This window comes from Erithacus rubecula (genome assembly GCF_903797595.1).
Source record: "Erithacus rubecula genome assembly, chromosome: 22".
Taxonomy (NCBI): Eukaryota; Metazoa; Chordata; class Aves; order Passeriformes; family Muscicapidae; genus Erithacus; species Erithacus rubecula.
In genome coordinates, this window is record NC_136674.1 from 8,897,712 (window position 1) to 8,915,901 (window position 18,190).

General features: G+C 47.5%; 1 protein-coding gene across 8 annotated transcripts in view; it reads left to right on the forward strand.

Moving 5' to 3' along the window:
* The window catches only part of AUTS2 (activator of transcription and developmental regulator AUTS2), a 751,974-nt gene that overhangs the window by 236,066 nt on the left and 497,718 nt on the right, over window positions 1-18,190 (forward strand). Inside the window, exon 1 of one of the 8 annotated variants that reach the window (XM_079324903.1) lies at window positions 12,977-13,096. The exons of the other annotated variants lie outside the window; for them this stretch is intronic. Within the exon in view, the coding sequence (XP_079181029.1) occupies window positions 13,049-13,096 (48 nt within the window). The 5' untranslated portion in view covers window positions 12,977-13,048. Of the gene's footprint in view, window positions 1-12,976; window positions 13,097-18,190 lie in introns of those variants that run through there. 8 annotated transcript variants of the gene reach the window in all.

Genomic DNA, 18,190 nt, shown 5'->3' on the forward strand with positions numbered 1-18,190 from the left:
AGGCTTGTGCTGCCCCTGACCCACAGCACATGGCACAGGGCCCCTCCTGGCCTCAGGGATTGGTGCTGGCTTTCTCAGCTGCACAGCCCTGCAGTGATTGTTTAATTCTCTTTTCACCCTGCAACAGGCAGCCTGGTGCCCTGCACCTCCTTGACATATTCTGCACTGGCAAAGAGACCAATCCTGCTCTAGTAATTCATATATAATTCAGTGCCCTGAGATTTAGGGATTAGCCAGGTTATGCTAAAACTACTTTTCCCCCCACAGACTCATTTGCATATTAACTTTCCTGTGCATTGCTGATTTGGTTCTGCTGAAGTTCATTATGTTGCTAGGAGGGATAAGCTTTGAGACACTGGAGAACTATTCAGAACACCTTGCAGATGCAAGAAGTCAATACTGCTCTGGCTTGTGTTTGGATAGCTTCATGTAATGTAAAATGACTGGAAATTCTGGAAACTTTTCCTTCTAGAAACTCTAGGTGAGTTTTTAAAGCCTGAATGGTAACTCTGCCTAAGTGACAAAGTTCTTCATCACAGTGGGAATCTCAGAGCTCCTGTGGGACCTGCAGCTGGAAGGGTGCTCATGGCAGATCTTTTCCTGGAGTAGAAATTCATTGGGAAACTCGTTAACTTATAAATAAATGGGAATAGGAGTAATTGAGTCAGTGTGTAGAGGAAATATCTTTCCTTTCCAGGCAAACTGAGGCTTAATCTAGGAGCTTTCTTTTGTCTTCAATTAATACAAAAAGCTTGGCTGCTTATAAGTTCTGCTTGCATTTGGTGCTCAGCAAAGTTTGCCTTTTAAAGGGATGCTTTTGGTCAGCTGTCACCTAATTCCTTTATGCCATGTTTATGTAAGAAGGACATGCTATTTTTAGAAATTTAGCATAGATGTCAGTTGCTGGGGGATGAGATTTTGCTAGAAGGATGTACGAGCAAATTCACTTCACAGCAGGAATAGAACACTGGTGTGTGCTGTGTCCTGGGAAAACCAGGAGCAAAAGCACAACCTTAACTGGGATTTGTCCACCTGGTGCCTCTCCAACCCTCCAGCCCTTTGAATGTGGGTTTAGCACATAGACAACTGTTGGCATCCTGCAGAAATTGCAAGATCCTGGTGCTCAATGCAAGAGTTCTCTGGGGGTGTTTGTTTGTTTTTAATTTTAGTCAATGGGCTTTGAACTTTTCCTGTGCTCTCAGACCATGTGTTAAACTTTTTTTGCCAGGAGATCTGAAATGTGCTTTCAGCTGTTGTTGAAATGGGAACAGACCCACTGCATGTTCACTGGAGCCTTCCAGGAAGAACACCACTAAATATTTTCAGATTTCAGAAAAGAGCAGCATTTATCATCTGGGGAGCTGTCTGCCTATAGCATATTCATGCATGAGCTCCTTGCAGTAGAGATCCCCATTTCCTTGCCCACACTGTGCTGCAGCCTGCCAGCTCAGATGTGTCATCTGATTCATTTGGTGGCATTTCTCTACAGTATGTTTTTAGAGATAAGGCAGTAGGGGACATCACAGGTAGATGTACATAAATCTGTTTGGGCTGTGAACAGATACCTTCCAAAGGCACTGACTTGTGGTAAGAACAAAGAGGCTGCTCAGCAAATGTGTTTCATGATTTGGTGTATCCCATTCCTTCCCTCCTCCCTCCCCTGCAGTTGTATAAGTACTTTTGATGGCAGCTGCTGGATTAGACCCAGAAGCTTAAAAGATTAAAGAAACCACTAAAAGCAGCAAGGAGGAAGTGAAGGATCCGTTTGTCTGAAGGTTTGTGTTTTCATACTGGTGGTTGAGAAGAAAATTGCAAACAGGCTGTGCTGTGCCCCAGGGGCCTCTCAGCATCTGGGCCATGAGGAGGTGCTGCTGGGGCTCACTGGGACCTGCAGGGCTCAGCTGGCCTGGGCTCACTCTGTCACCTCCCAGAGCTGTGACAGTGGCAGTGGCAGTGCCCAGCCTGTGCCACAGCAGCTCGTGGGGTGGTGTAGAGGCAGAAAGCTTTGCTGGCTAGAGCCTCTTATGGACTGAGATGCAGCTCAGGAATTAAAACAATGAATGGCTCAATGAGCTACAGAGTCTGCATTTTCATGCTGTAGTAAACTTCTGCCTGCTGCTGCTTATACTGTCTGCTCAGCTTTGCAGGGAATGTTTTTTTAATGAATGTGTTTCTTGCCCAGGTGGTTCCAGTCAGTGACTGAGCAGAGGGGACTCAGCATCCCTCACCAAATTTAGGCTAGAGTCTGATTCTTTGCCCCCATTTCCCTTTTACCCCATCCACCCTCCTTAGCCCCCAAACCTAGAAACAGCTGTTTCAAGAAGTGATTGGGGTTTTTTTGTTTTTTTTGTTTTTTTTTTTTTTAACATGGTCTTTTGCTATGTAAAACATCTGCTGATTTCTGTCTGATCTCTAAACATTACTGCTGGGGTGTATAATCAAATGGGCAGGGGGGGCTTCAAGAATGTGAGCCACTCTTGCTTTTGTCATTCTAAACAAGCAGAGTCTGCAGCACAGGCTGATCTGGTGTGGATAAAGACAAGACCCCGGGCATCCAAACCCTGTTGCTGGGGCAGGGAGTGCTGCTGAGCACGTTAGCATTATTAACATTAATCTAATCTTTCCGTTTGTCAAACAGATTTTTGAGTACATGGAGACAGCTTACCCAGTTCTTAAGACAGTGCTCCCAGATCAGCTTGTAGTTTGTTCTGTAATACCATGTGGATTTGCTGGGATTTTCAAGTAAATACATTATGTATATGGCTTACAGATTGCTTAGGCTGTCTGCATCAATAATTAAAATGAGGGAGGGGACTATTTTGCAGTTTTCTTTTCCTCATCCTTTTTGCATGTCTGTTCTAATCTTTCCTCTCTTTGGATGGGGAAGATAAATGTGTAGCAGGAGGCATTGTTGAAGACAAGAGCTGGAGGTTTTTGCAGCAGAGACAGAGCCCGTGGCACGTGGCTGCAGTGCCAGCTCCCAGCATCACTCTGACCTTTGCCATTCTATTTGCAGACACTTTGATTCAGACTTGTCAAGCACTGCCAACCTGTTCCCTTTGCTGTTAAAACAAGCACACATCTCCTGCTGAGGCAGGACACAAAGCACTGCTTTAGAGCCCTGTGGCAAACATGCTGCTGTGCTGCTCAGTTGGCCAGAATAGAAGCAAAAGGTTTGGTGGGATTTGGAACTGCTGTGGTGAGTGCAGCATTGCCTAGATAGGATGGGGGTGAGCTTTTGGGCTTGACTGTTCATTGTTAGATCAAGAGATTCAATACAAGCTAATACTTAAATTTCAAGTGTATCACAGGAATAATCAATTTTTGCTTCATACCTCCATCCTCACCTGTCTCTGAAAAGCCCATGGGAGAGGTGCAGCACACAGGACATGGAGCCACTGTGCCACTGCTGGAGCTTTTGCTGTTGAATTTCCACACCAGAGCTGGGATATAGACATTAGAGCAATTTCCAAGTGCACCCGCCATGTGCTGGTACAGAGTAAGACCAGTTTCAATTTTGACACAAGAGAGGAAAAACCTCTTGGTGCTGCGCTGGTGTAAAGGGGGTTTGGTATTGCTCGTTTACAGAGCTCAGGGGAAGGTGGCACAGAGGCAGAGCAAACTAAGCTTGTCCAACATTGTTATTTTGTTTTCACATCTGGCTGAATAACAAAGTTGGGTGTCAGCAGCTATGTAACCTTTGACTGCTTTTTGAGATGGCTCATTAGGAGGATTTCTTGGCCGGAAACTTTGGAATTGGCCTGACATCACCAAGCCAGGGGCTGTGAAAGAACTATTAAATAGTAGCATCTATCCTGTCTCATTACTGGCCTGGCCCAGCCCTGCCTGGGAGGAGCTGCTGGCACAGAGCAGGGCCAGCTCCTCTGTGTGCAGGGCAGGTGCATCATCTCAAGGACCATGTACACTGTCTGTGCCAAGCTCTTCCCACTTCCATTTAGCTTGTTTTAAGTCTCTGTGTGGTGTATTCTCCCCATGAAAGTTCAGTTCTGATTGTGGGGTTACCTGTGGAGATCTGATGTCATCAGCAGCTTCTCTTGCCCACATTACACCCTGTGACCTTGGAAGCCCAGTTTGCTGGGATCATTCTGGCTGTGTTGCTCTCCCTTCCCATGCACAGGGGCAGTTTTGAACATTACCTATGTACAGAGACAGCAGGATTGGTGCTCTGTGGAAAGCCCTGGTGCTCTAAGAAAGCCAGAAGCCTGATTAACTTCTCCAAATATACCTGAGCTGACAGTGGGCACTGTAAAAGCAAGCCAACAACTGCTGGGCACTAACATAACTGCTTATTGGCAAGAATCTTTGGAGTCTGAGTGTTAAAAACACTGTGAATTGGAGTACTACAGGTCCTCAATGTACAAAGAGACTCATTTTGCTGGGGTGCTTTTGTGGGGTTTTTTCAACAACCCCTGTTTGAATTATATTTCTTAGCTTTTCTCAGCTGCTTAAAAAAGTTGCCAAGCCTTTAGGCAGATATTCACAGATACATTGCACAAGGTGTGATGCCTTATTTGCTATTTAAACTCTCTAAGGAGCAGAGCAGCTGCTCTGGAGGAAGTGGTGCTCTCTGCTCAGGCAGCCCTTCTCGTGGAATACAAACCCTGAGTGCTGATGTAATACAGATGTTAATCAGAATTTACAGTAGTTGAACTGAGCCTGGAATTTAGCCGAAGGGACTGGAATGGAGCATTAATCAAATGCCACAATTACTGAGCCACACTTTCTGCATTAAACTAATGTAGAAGATGTTTTTCACCTCTAACATCTCCATGTAAAATAAGAGGACATGCAGCAGCAGTCATTAGCCTTTACCTTTGGCTGAGTAAGGGAAAGGGCCCTGTAGATGTTTGTCTGCTCTCAGAAACAAGATTTAGAAAAAAAAAAAAAAAGAGAGAGAGAGGGAAAAAATTGTTGGCTTTTTTAATAAACTAGAGTAATTACAGATCTGTTTAAGTGGAGGCATATGATACATATGTTTGTGACAATTTTCCAGAGGGATGGTTCGGCTAGTGCTAAATAACCAGGCTCATTTTCCCATAATGCAAATGTTATTCACAAACTATTACCATAATTGATGCACCGAGCCACTGTAGAGTAAATAATGCCTTGTGTGTGGGAAGGAAACTAGAAGTCAATGAATATTAAAGAAGAACATCTCATTTTTAAAGGGGAACTTCACAAGAATGAGAATTATTCTGAAAATGAAAGGACAGTTTAGGTGCCAAGGGCCTGGCTGTGAGCACGTGTGCTCTGGCTGTGGGCTCCAGGCTGCCTCTGGCTGGGTGTTTTTTCTGCTTGGTGAGTACAGAGCATCCTCAGAGCTGATCTATACCTGGTGTGTGGAACTTTGGAGCTTCCCAGAGACGTGGGTGATGCACCTCCCTGCCCCAGTAAGGAGCTCTCAGGGTGTTTGGTGCTGGGGAGCTGGGATGTGCAGCCCCATGTCTGGGGAGATGCTGCTTGTCTCTTTGCTCTGCCTTCCTGCAGAGTGCTGGATTTCCTGTTTCCTGTGACACAAGAGGAATTTTGAATCATGCCAGAGGTGGCCTTGTGTTTGCAGGTCACTTGTGAGGACATGCCCAGGGCAGCTGGGGCTGGGATCTGAGACCTGTTTGGGTGCTGGGAGCCCAGAGCTGTGTGTAACCCCTTCCCTGGTCCTTGGTCCCTGTCCCTGTGCCCAGCCTGGTGCCCTGGTGGGTGTTAAACAGTTGCAGCACTCACTGCTGAGGTGTCAATGGCCCTGTGGCTGCTGCAGGAGCTGCTGGCACTGCAGCCTAATCTCTGCTGTGGGGATTTTTAGTGTCAAACGTTTTGCTGAACAGGACTTGATTTAGCTGTGGGCATTAATGCCCTGCCATCTAATCCCTTTTTATGTTCAAAGGGAGCTTGTGTTAGTGCTCCAATGTCAATACATACACTGCATGCAAAGGTTCAGTTTTTCAGGGATTTATCTGCCCCACCTTCCCCACTGGATGCATTGCTCCCTCATCCCTGTTCCATGTGTAAATGAGGGAGATCCGTACTCACAGCTCTTAGTGTGTTGCAGAGCTGTGTTCAGTAGGAGGAAATGATGGAGTGTCACAGAAATCACTGCTTTCTGCACTTGAGAATCCTGTCATTTCAAACACTTTCGAGTACTGGTGTCATCTCAGAAGTGACCTTTTTTCTCAAGGTAATAAAAGACTGTCCAAACAGTGCTGGAGCACTAGAAACCAGAAAAACAGGGAACAAAATGCAGAACCATTGTGTAGGATTACAAAAGCATCATTTCATCTCTTAATATCTTAAGCAATTTTGTCCAGCTGGCAATTTTTGTTGTTTTTTAAATTACAGATGATGGCACTGCACCTTCTTTTTCAGAGAGGTCAAAAAGACATTTTAAGCCACCTTTGCCTCCCACTGCTGTAGATAGCCACACGTGACTTGCTGGCACAGCTCCATAAATATCATATACCATCAGCAGCTCTCCTTTCTGCACCCTGAGCTAACTCAGAGTGGCAGGAGCAGCAGATTGTGAGCCATCATGAGCCCAGCTCTGTGTGCCAGCCTCATGGGCTGTCCTGCTTCTGTCTCAGTCTGCCTCTTGCAGGCTGTAAACCACTAGCAAATGCCTGTTTCTTGTCCTCTGTGGACTGCCTGGAGGTGTCTTTGAATCCCTCAGGGGTCTGGGGTTGAGCCCCATAGCCATAATTTCACCTGGAAAGCTAAGCATGTGCCCCAGTGGGTTATCCCTGACTGCAACTCATTACAGACTGGCACTTTGCTGGGGGAGATAAAGTACTTCACACTGGTTTTCTCACGCTAATCTGTGCTCTTTCTCTTTGAGTCAGGTGGTCTGACTTATTAGGCTTTATCCTATAGCAAGGGAAAGGCAGCTGTAAGACCTTAGAGCACTGTCAGACCTGGCAGGGCTTAGAGCTGCCAGGGAAAATGTCACTTGCACTTCTCAGTCACTGGGAAGAAGAAAAAAAAAAAAATCTTTGTGTAAAGGGTGACTCTGGTGGTGGTGTTGATCTCCTGAGCTGGAATGGTGCCAGTCCAGAACACCAAACACGGGGTGCAGCCCATCCTGTGCTTGTTCCAGAACATCAAACACGGGGTGCAGCCCATCCTGTGCCTGCTCAGGAACACCAAACACGGGGTGCAGCCCATCCTGTGCCAGTGTCAGGAACACCAAACACGGGGTGCAGCCCATCCTGAGCCATCCAGAACACCAAACACGGGGTGCAGCCCATCCTGTGCCAGTGTCAGGAACACCAAACACGGGGTGCAGCCCATCCTGTGCCAGTGTCAGGAACACCAAACACGGGGTGCAGCCCATCCTGAGCCATCCAGAACACCAAACACGGGGTGCAGCCCATCCTGTGCCAGTGTCAGGAACACCAAACACGGGGTGCAGCCCATCCTGTGCCAGTGTCAGGAACACCAAACACGGGGTGCAGCCCATCCTGTGCCAGTGTCAGGAACACCAAACACGGGGTGCAGCCCATCCTGTGCCAGTCTAGGAACACCAAACACGGGGTGCAGCCCATCCTGTGCCTGTTTCAGAACACCAAACACGGGGTGCAGCCCATCCTTTGCCTGCTCAGGAACACCAAACACGGGGTGCAGCCCATCCTGTGCTGCTCTCAGTGGCTGAAGGCAGCAGAGCTCCTCAATCCTGCCAGCCCACACTGGCTTCAAACCAGTGACCTGGAGAGTTTCTCTGCAGACGTGCACAGAAGCCTGAATTGACAGCAGCCTGTTCATGATGGGATTACTCAGCAGCACTCAAGATGAAAGAGCAGATGGTGTTGATGGGCGAGCGGGGTCCTGAGGTACAAGATGGGATTGTTACCATGTTAATAACGAGACAGCAAATCCCACAGTGCTTTCTATTAGCCTGGAAGATGAGAGTTCCCCGTGGACCTCCCTGTGACCCACAAAGTCTGGCAGCAGAGGAGGCTGCGGGTGCCTCATTTGTTGTGCTGGTTCTGAGATGTAGCCACTGATGTGAGTTTGGGCAGCCTGACCCTCCCCTCACTGCCCTGGAAGCCTGCTAGCATGTGAAGTGTTGGAATACAGAGCTGCTGTGGTTCTGGGTTAAAGCAGAAAGGCTGCTGTGGAATCTGGGTGTGTGGAAGTCAGCTGGGTGTTTGCTGGTTTAGAGCTGGGCATGTTCAGAGGCAGGCAGGAGCTTCAGCATTTGTGCTTCATTTGTAGAATCCAAGCTACTCTACATTTCTATGGATTTTGGAAAAGCTTTCCATCTTAGTAGGCTTGCAGATCCCACAAGCTTTGCTCTCAGCTCCATTTAATCTCCCAGGGATCCCTGCTTTGGCTGCTACATTAGGAGCCATTCTGAACTGTGAAAAACATTTTGAAATCCTTTTTATTTATACTTATTCCAAATTGCCTTTTCGTTCCCATCCTTTTTTCCCCCCTCCCTACAGGCTAATTACAAAAATTGCTGTAAACATATTCTGGAGATGGGATCTTCCTATGTATCTAAACTTTCTGTTTGTTGTTTATGTGCTATTTCTTTCAGCATCACCACACTTCACTCTGCTGGTTGGGAAGTGTGAAAGCTATTATGGTAATAGGGAGGGAGATGATTTTCTGCTCTCGTAGTGCCAAGAACACAGGAATGGCTGTAATTTGTCTTGGATGTAGTCCCTGCTGCAAATGCACCATCTTGCTTTAGCTTTAGTCCCCCTGCACACAGAGATTGCTTTTGCTTGGCATTAGGGTCAGGGTTCTTCAGCTTCCTCCAGGATTGGCTCTGCTGTACAAGTGGGCTCTTCAAGGCATTTCTGCTGCCTCAGGAAATAGTGAAAATAGGTGAAATTGTGCCTTGTTGTTCCTTCCTCCCTCCCCTGTGGCAAAAAAGTTGTTAGTCTGACTTAGCAACAAAAACAAAGCCAGGGAGAAGAGGAGGTACCCTCTGCTGTTAGGAAACTTAAAAACCCACTCAGCACTCAGGGTTACACTGCACATTGCATCAGTGTGTGATCAGCTTTGTCATGGGGAATAATTGAAATGAACTTGGATCGATACCTAAATATACATTAGGGTGTATTAAAAGGCTTAGAACCAATGGTCTGTTAAAAAGGAGGTTATTTCAATTCTTTTCTACACTGTCTCACAGTTGAAATGGTTTATTAGAGTATGGCAAAACCTGCTGAATAATCAAAGTAGGATTATCCTGGGAGAATTGTGAATAATCTACCAAAGCATGGTTCCCTTTTTGGGGTCATATGAAAACAATTGGAGATTTTGGCTGTACAGAAGAATAGGAATACTATGTTATTTCATGCCATTGATGGGTGGCTGAAAGAGAAGGTGTGGGCTGGCAGGGTTTTGGAGGTGGGTGCAGGGGTGGGTGTTTGTCCAGCCCCACGTCCCTAGGAGGGGAATTGGCAAACAGGAGTGGAGCTGTTGTGTCATGCACCATAAAGACTACAGCTCTATAAACCAGGAGACCCAAACACAGCTCACAGAAAATGCTGATGCTGCAGGTTTGAAAATAAATGGTGTGTTTTGTCCTGCTGCAGAGATGGATGGAGTGTTGACAACTGAAGCTGGTGTGTACTCAGGGTGTGTGTGCAAAGCACCCAGCTGTCAGTGCTGGAGGGAGCACCGGGCTCTGCTGGGCTGCCAGGGGCTCTTGCTGATGCTGATGTGGGGGCTTTCAACAGGGAGACACAAAATGAGCTATCTGGGGCCTGATGGGCTGTCCCTGCCCAGCTGGGGGATGGGATGGCTGCAAATTCCACCTCTCATTCCCTGCTGCACTTGGCCTTTGATTACAGAATGACAGGTCTCCAGGGATGGTGCTGTGCATTTTCCTGAAATGAAATAATAGCTCTGTGTTCTGGGACCCTGGGACTTTAGGTCCTGCCAGATGCTAATGAGCCAGTGGAAAACATCCAGGGGCTGGTGACTGCTGTGAGCCACAGCTGTTTGTGCAGGGTACACACTGCTGGCTCTGTGCCCTGTTCCCTGTGCCCTGTGCTGTGCCCTGTGCCCTGTGCTGTGCCCTGTGCTGTGCCCTGTGCTCTGTGCCCTGTGCTGTGCCCTGTTCCCTGTGCTGTGCCCTGTGCCCTGTGCCCTGTTCCCTGTGCTGTGCCCTGTGCCCTGTGCCCTGTGCTGTGCCCTGTGCTCTGTGCCCTGTGCCCTGTTCCCTGTGCTGTGCCCTGTGCCCTGTACCCTGTTCCCTGTGCTGTGCCCTGTGCTCTGTGCTGTGCCCTGTGCTCTGTGCCCTGTTCCCTGTGCTGTGCCCTGTGCCCTGTGCCCTGTGCCCTGTTCCCTGTGCTGTGCCCTGTGCCCTGTGCCCTGTGCCCTGTGCTGTGCCCTGTGCCCTGTGCCCTGTGCTGTTCCCTGTGCTGTGCCCTGTGCTGTGCCCTGTGCCCTGTGCCCTGTGCTGTGCCTTGTGCTCTGCCCTGTTCCCTGTGCTGTGCCCTGTGCTGTGCCCTGTGCTGTGCCCTGTGCCCTGTTCCCTGTGCTGTGCCCTGTGCCCTGTGCTCTGTGCTGTGCCCTGTTCCCTGTGCTGTGCCCTGTGCCCTGTGCCCTGTTCCCTGTGCTGTGCCCTGTGCTGTGCCCTGTTCCCTGTGCTGTGCCCTGTGCCCTGTGCTGTGCCCTGTGCCCTGTGCTGTGCCCTGTTCCCTGTGCTGTGCCCTGTGCTCTGTGCCCTGTGCTGTGCCCTGTGCTGTGCTGATATGGCACTGCCACTGGAACAGCCCAGTGCTGTCCCTGGCTCCTGCTGTGACACCAGGGCTGGTCTCTGTGTCTGTGTGCAGCAGTGCTGCCAGGCTGCAGGGAATGCTGCTGCACTGACTGCAGGAACAGCAGCAGCTGGGAAGGAAGAGAGGCTCTTGCTCTGACCTGATCTCAATCAAATCCACAGCCAGATCTGTCCCATTTATTCATCTGCTACTTCAAAAATGATAAAAAACAGTTTTGTAATTTTCTTTTTATGTTGCTCCCTCTTAGGAGACCTTCCCATCCATTTTTAACATTACCAGTTCTAAGCAATGGCTGGGGTATTTTAGCACCCCTTTAGCATAGGTTAATTCTCCCACAGGATTGCAGAATGAAAGGGAGAGTGGAAATATTTTTCTGTGGCATCAATAGAAGGTAATTTCTGACAGCTACAGCCATGATTTGAACCAGCCCAGCTGACTGCAGTGAGGGGACTTGGGAAGGGCTTCATTCCATTTCCCTGTCTGAGCAGAGAAGAGCAGGGACAAACACAGAGTGTGGGTGAGCAGGGAAGGGGTCTCAGGCAAAGCAGGACTGAGCAGCCTCAGCTCCACCTAACGCAGTGACCATTATTGGTCAAAATTGGTGTTTGGATCCCTTGTGCAAGTCCTAGTTTATGAAAAGTTCTAAAAATCCCTGTTGGCAGGTGAATGAGTAGCCAGGTTGTCAAAGCCAGCACTTTCAGATAATGCACTGGCACTGTTATCAGCACTGACAGTACTCTTTAGGTGAGTAACACTGACAAACTGGGTTTCAGGGTCTGCTTCACCTGCTTTATATCTCTTGTGAGCACATACAGTAGGAGATGGTAAGTGAGTGGTAAATGCATTTATTCCATCTTACTCTGCCCGTGAAAAAGATACCTAGACCTAGAAAAGGTACAGGGAGTGATGAAGAGAATCTATGGAGACATGAACAGCCTCCCTACAAGGGGAAATTTAATAGTCTGAGAGGTGTGACATAAGGGAGGCAAGAAAAATCTATAGTGTCATGATCTGAAGATGATGAGAAGCAAATGATCCTCTTTTGTTAGCATAGGAGACTCCCACTTAAATAACCAGACAGCTGTTTAAAGCAGCAAAATGAGGTGACATTTTGTACTTCTGTAATGAAATTCTGAACCTCACTCATTGTATGGAAACGTGAAGAAGTTCAGGAACCTGTGTGACAAATTCATGTCCATCTGTGTTATTCCATGTGTTACTGAGGGCACATCTTTGCACTCCAGATTCCTGACATTGTTTCCTTGTGCGTGGTGAAGCGTTTGGGCACAGGATGCTGTGTACAGCGGAAATACAGGGGGCTGATTATACCCATCCTTTAGTTTGTAACTTGATCCTCACTGCTCCGAGGATGCACAGAGCTGGGAGGTTTGCAGCCAGATCAATGTGTTTCCTTAAAGCAGAGCCAGAGAATTGGGCAGTGTTTCTGAACAGACAGAAGAACAAACACTCTGACCGGTGTCTTCCCGGGGTTTTCTGTGCATTAGCTTAATTTGGTCATGGTGGTTGTTCTGATGGGTTTGGTTTGGGAGTTTTTTGTGGGTTTGCATCACAGCTTACCAAGGGTGTTAGTAGAGGGGGAGCTGAGAAAGGGATCCAGGAGCGAGTCTGGCTCCTGAGGACTTGCTCTGCTTCCACGGCAGCGTTACTGCAGCTGCAGAATCGGAAAGGAGATATTTGCTTTATGCCTAAGAGGCTTTATTGTTTCTAAACTATATTTAGTCCTGTAATCTTGCTTTCGATGGGGGAGGGCATGGCGGGACAGCCTCCAAAGCATCCCCGCCCTGCCCGGTGGGCGAGCGAGGGGTTAACGGGGGGCTCTCTCAGCGGACAAGCTCATTGTCAGAATAATGTTTAGCCAGGTGTTAATCAGTGTCTGGAGGGAAGCGCTGGAATTCATTATTCATCCCGCTGGGGGAGGTCACGGTGCTGGGCGGCTGCCAGCGGCGGAGCCAGCCTCCTCCCGGCTTTACTGACATGTGCCATTTGTGATGGAGGTGGTGAAGCGCCCGTGAGCCGCGCAGCGCCGGCTGCGGCGGGGAGAGCTGGGCAGCGGGGCAGGGACGGCACGGGGGGACACGGCACGGAGGGACACGGCACGAAGGGACAGCAGGGACACGGCACGGAGGGACACGGCACGGAGGGACACGGCACGGAGGGACACGCAGCGCGCTCCCCGCCCGTCCCCGCGGCTCCGCTGCCCCGCACCGAGCGCTGCGCTCCCCGCACAGCAGCGCAGCTCCGGCTCGCGTTCCTGGCGCTCGCCGAGGGCAGGAGGCGACACAATGATCAAGTCGAGTTGGTTCTACGTCAAGTTCAAGCATGCCGAGAAGGTAAGTCCAGCAGCCCTTCCCCGGGCACTGCTGGGGCACAGCTGCTCCCCTTCCCTGAAAGTGGCACCGGGAATTGGTTTTACTGTGACTCCACAGATCAGGCTGCACCCCTGGAAGTGGCACCAGGAATTGGTTTTCCTGTGATTCCACAGATAAGGCTGTGCCTCTGGAAGTGGCACCGGGAGTTGCTTTTCCCGTGGCTCCACAGATAAGGCTGTGCCTCTGGAAGTGGCACCGGGAACTGGTTTTTCTGTGATTCCACAGTTTTAAGGCTGTGCCCGGAGCTGGAGCAGCGCTGCAGATGTGGCAGCAACTTCAGCTCGGTGCAGGTGGAGGAGGAAAGCTCAGATATGATTCCTCCAGTGCCGTGTCGGGGAAAAGAAAAAAATCAAAAACAACAAAAACAATAGAGATGGTAGAGATGTGTTTGTTTTCCTCACGTGGAGCTTGAAAGAGAGGAATATTTCTTGTTCTGTGAAGCCCATTATGAGTTGTGACCTGTTTCTGCAGGGAGGTCAGTTGTTTCTTCTTTAGTAGCTAAGTATTTAATTGTCCATAATTATTCCTGGAAGAAAGAAGTTTTATTGATCAAAAAGTAGCAAGATGTATTCAAGACTCTTTGGCGTGAGGCTTACTGTGGAGTTTGCTGTATTTCCCACTGCACAGAACAGAGTGTTGTCTGTGGGATTTTCCTCTTACACTCAGCTTCCTCTTCATCTCGCCTGTGCCCCGGTGCCTGGGGGAAGCAGAGGAACGGGGCAGGGAGAGAGGATGGACCAGGATTGCCCAGGGACCTTCTTGGCAGTGCAGCATCTTCACTGGAGATCTCCTGGAGGGTTCCCTGCCCCGGTTAGAGGCTGATCCAATTCCCAATAGAGCTGAGGTGCAGGCAGAGTGTGGATGTGGCTTTGCTGTTTCCTTATTCCAGCAATATAAGGAAAAGGGCAAGAAAATTTTTAATGAAAATAATAAGCAGTCCTGCTGTCTGTTCCCTAAACATCCTTGAGCAGTTTGCAACTTGCTCTTCTTAGAACAGAGGGAAAACCCATTCATGTGCTCTTAGCTTGAAATTTTCTATTCTGGCAAATAGTCCCACATTGATTTATCTCTTGTCTTTTTGCCTCAAGTTATGCTGCACTCAGTGAAAGCATATATATTTCATTTAACAAAAAGCATATATATTTCATTTAACAAGATGGTCCTAGCATTTATCCCAGGCTGCAAATAGCATATTTAACAGTCTCAGATGTAACTGTTCAATTTCTTTTGTTTTGGGCAGTTTAAAAAAGGCTCCAAAATCCACTGTATTAGGCAGTCATTATCTTCTTGATATATATCTGCAATAAAAAATTCTGTGTTCTTTAAAGTTATATCCGACTATAAACATCTATAAATTAAATCATCTCAGCATATTTAGCATATGGAACTTCCTGGAAATAATCTAAGGAAATCACCCGTTATTTGTCAGTGGGTGAGGTTGGCTATTTAAAACACACAGGGATTTCTTTTTTCTCCACATTTTGTGATTCAGTTCTTCTTTTTTTTTTTTTTTTTTTTTTTTTGACACCCCTTGCAGTTGATCCAGAAAGCCCTGGAGTCCCTGAGCAGAGCAGATAATGTTCCTGCTCTGCTGTCACCGGGTGATTCTGTGCAGTGTTACATAACCTGTCATACCAGTTTTGTCAGAGACAGATATTTTTGAGATCTACAACCTGGGAAATTTGAACATGGATGAAATCCAGGAAACCCATTTAATCTGTGTACTTACAGTTACTTGTGGCTTACAAGACTTTCTTCTGATCCACCAGGGAAGGTGCCAAGTCTGTTCATCTGCTGGGGGGTAAAAAGGCCCAAACCACCCTGCACACATGCAGGAAGGCAAAAGCTGAAGTGCATTCCTGGTCTCTTACAGGATTTCAAGTGTGACAAGGGGCTGTTAACCCTTTATGTTGAAGTGGGGGTTTCCTAATGGAGGCCTCCTGAGAAATTTTGGGTTTGGCTGCTTGGGAGGGGGGTACCCCCTTGCTGAAGGAAGAATTTTGTGTCATTTCTGTTGCAGTTGGGGCTTGGCTTGTTCTGCTTTAGCTCCCAGTCTTGCCTGCCTGTGAAAGTTGTGCTAGTGTGGCTTAAGGTGTGAATTGACACTGAATTTATTAAACTGGTGCAGTCCTCTGGCTGGACACTCTGGGTACACACTCCATGAAATAAGTGTTTCTGCAATAGTGTAGCCACACTGGCTTAAAAAATTAGGTCAAATTCTTTTGCAACTCCTCTGTGTTGTCATGGTCTTAGAAATTGGGTTTATGTGAACTAAGCTGAAGAACCTTTGAAATTCTCAAACCAGCTTTTTACAGCAGTTTGTCTAAATGGATTTAAAATCTCCCTTGGAGATGCAGTTTCTCCTCTCAGCTGACACTGTGGGCTGCAGGATGCTCAGGATGTTGTCAGCAGCCCTGCCTGTGCAGCCACACGGGGAGGTGATCCCACCTCCACCTGAGCTGGGGTTATTCCTGTTGTTTTTGTGCTGGCTCTGTTTCCAGGCAGGTCAGTGTGTCCCAGTTCACTGGGAGGGTATGGCCCTGTGGGGTGCACCTGGATGAGCAGAAAGGACAGTGATGTCTCTTCTGGCAGCAGCCTGTGAATACCAAATTAATTTAAGTTTGCTCTCCTCATGTGGAAGTGTTATATAATCTCTGTTTTAGGGAGGTCATTTTAGGTGAGGAAGAGGTTGGGTCTGTGCCCTCCCATCAGTGTCTCAGTCAATCAGAACTGGAGCTGCTCTTCCTGCCTGTGCTGACATTGCACTGCTCCCTCTTAATTCTCTTGCAAAGAAGTTCATTGACATTTTTACTGACTGGCTGGCTTTGCTGAAGTTGATGTCCTTGCCTCTGGCCATCACAAATATATTTTTTCTTTTGATTAATTTCAGAAGATGTTGATGTCTGAAGACCCCACTTTGATAAACTGTATATATTTATATATCTATCAGAGGTAACTGCAGGAAACTTGTATATTGTAAAATCTTCCTTCCCATATGGATTGTCAACCTGTTCTATTCTTTTGGCATCACTGTGCTTTCCTGCCATAAACTGTTCCATTGGTTGTGTTTGAATGCTGCTCATCCCAGCTGGGTTATCTGCAGAGAGACTTGAACTGAGGTGTGCTGATAGAACTGGCCTGAACCTCAGGGACTGAACTCTCATCAGTCTTCTGTGAACTTCCAAACTCATCACATCCACCTGGAACCTTGGCATCTCTTCATCCCTGTCATCTGCCTGCTTGCTCAGTGGCTGGTTTTACTGGTAGGAGGTGGTCATGCACCTGTGGGTGCAGCACAAAGCCTGAAAAATGGTCACCTTTTATCCTAAAGACGTGTTGGAACTGGAAACAGGAGAGAAAGATACTGGGTAAATGGATGTACTTTGGTGTGTTAGTTTGCTCAAGTCATCCAAACAGTTTTTTTAAGTTGTGTAGACAAGCATTATAAAACCTTTTCCCAGCAGCACATTTTCATTTGTGATTAAAATAACCAGATAATAAAACTAACTAAAGCAGAAATCTCCACAACTTCATCTTGAGTCTATTATCAAGTTAATTGCTAACATTCTGTAATACAGACTGAAAGGAAGCCTACAGGATAAACCCCAAAGTTTTTATGTTTACCCTTTCAAAGATTTAATATAAGGTCATTTGGCCACGAGCCACTTGGACACAATACCCATATTCAGTCTGAGTGCATTTACACCGGAATTAAGATTCAAAGGCTTCATGTGAATAATATTGCTGACACCAGGAAATCAGTTTAATCTGAGGGGGAAAGAAAAAAAGGCAAGCTCTTGGAAAAAATCTGTGAAATTCTAGAAAGTGTGGGAGACGTGTGGAGGGAGGCAGCGTGAGTGGGCAGCCTGGCTTCACGTGTTGCTGCCTGCATCTGAGGGAGCTCAGGGATGAAAATGGAGGACTTGAAAGGTTTTGCTTTGTCCTTGAAAATCCCTGTCCCTTGTTTGAGGTTCATTGATAGATATTGCTGAAGTGAAGCTTAATTTTCCTGTTCCCAGCAGTGCCCAAGGGAGAGAAGTGCTGTATTTCTAGCTAGAAAATTAGATTAAAACACCCACTACCTAGATCCAGGGTACATTCATTTCATCCTCTCTTGTAAGACTCTCACTACTCTGAAAGGCAGTTTACAGTTTTGACAGCTAAAATAAAAAGCCTGAAGGACAAGCAACCACTTTGAATGTTAGAAGGGCTTCATTTCCAGCAGAAAGATTTCAATTACAGTCATTTTCCTCCAGTAAGTACAAAGAGGTAAATGGAACCCCTGTTTCAAATGTTAAACTCACAGACTACATTATTACCAGTTGTACTTTGAAAGTAAAGGATAAAGCCCATCTAAATCAAAGCCCTGGTTCCAAATTACTTTTTAAGAGTATGATGAGGTCTGCACCCAGTAATTCAGGCACTCTGTGCTGAGCAGCACGGAGCACATCAAATGTGACTTCCATTAGACCCTGCTGCTCTTGGGGGATCGAAGCAGGAAGCATCTTTCTTGACAAGCACTGAGAGTTGCAACTTGAAAGGGCTGCTCTGCAGCTGGAAATTCATGAGTTGGCTGTATTTTTAGAGAATTCAGGGTTTTTTTTTCATCCCTGACTCTGCTCGTTATTTGTCTTGTCCCTTTTCGCTGTAGTTTTACCAAGATTTGGTAATTTATCTCCTCTGTGGCACAACCTCTTCTCCCTCCCACTCCCCACAAGTTTTTTCATCCCAAGCCATTTCCTACCCCTGCTGGGGAGGAAACCACATCTTTCCATAAGTCCAGATGCTGAAATGTGCATAATACAGTGCTCTGAAGAGCCTGAGGTGATAAATCAGCCCAATGACCTACACCAGCAGAAGATTAATTTTCCCTGGAAAGATGAACCCTCCCAAAAATCTCCCCCCTGGCTGGCTGCACTCAGGGATCCCTGTGTGTGAGTGACTTTCTGGGCCAGAGCTACACCCAGAGGCGTGGGGGGAGTGCAGGGATTCAACCAGGCTGCTCTGAGAGCAGCTCCCTGTTCACTGTGTCCTGGTTTGAAGAACAGGTGTTTG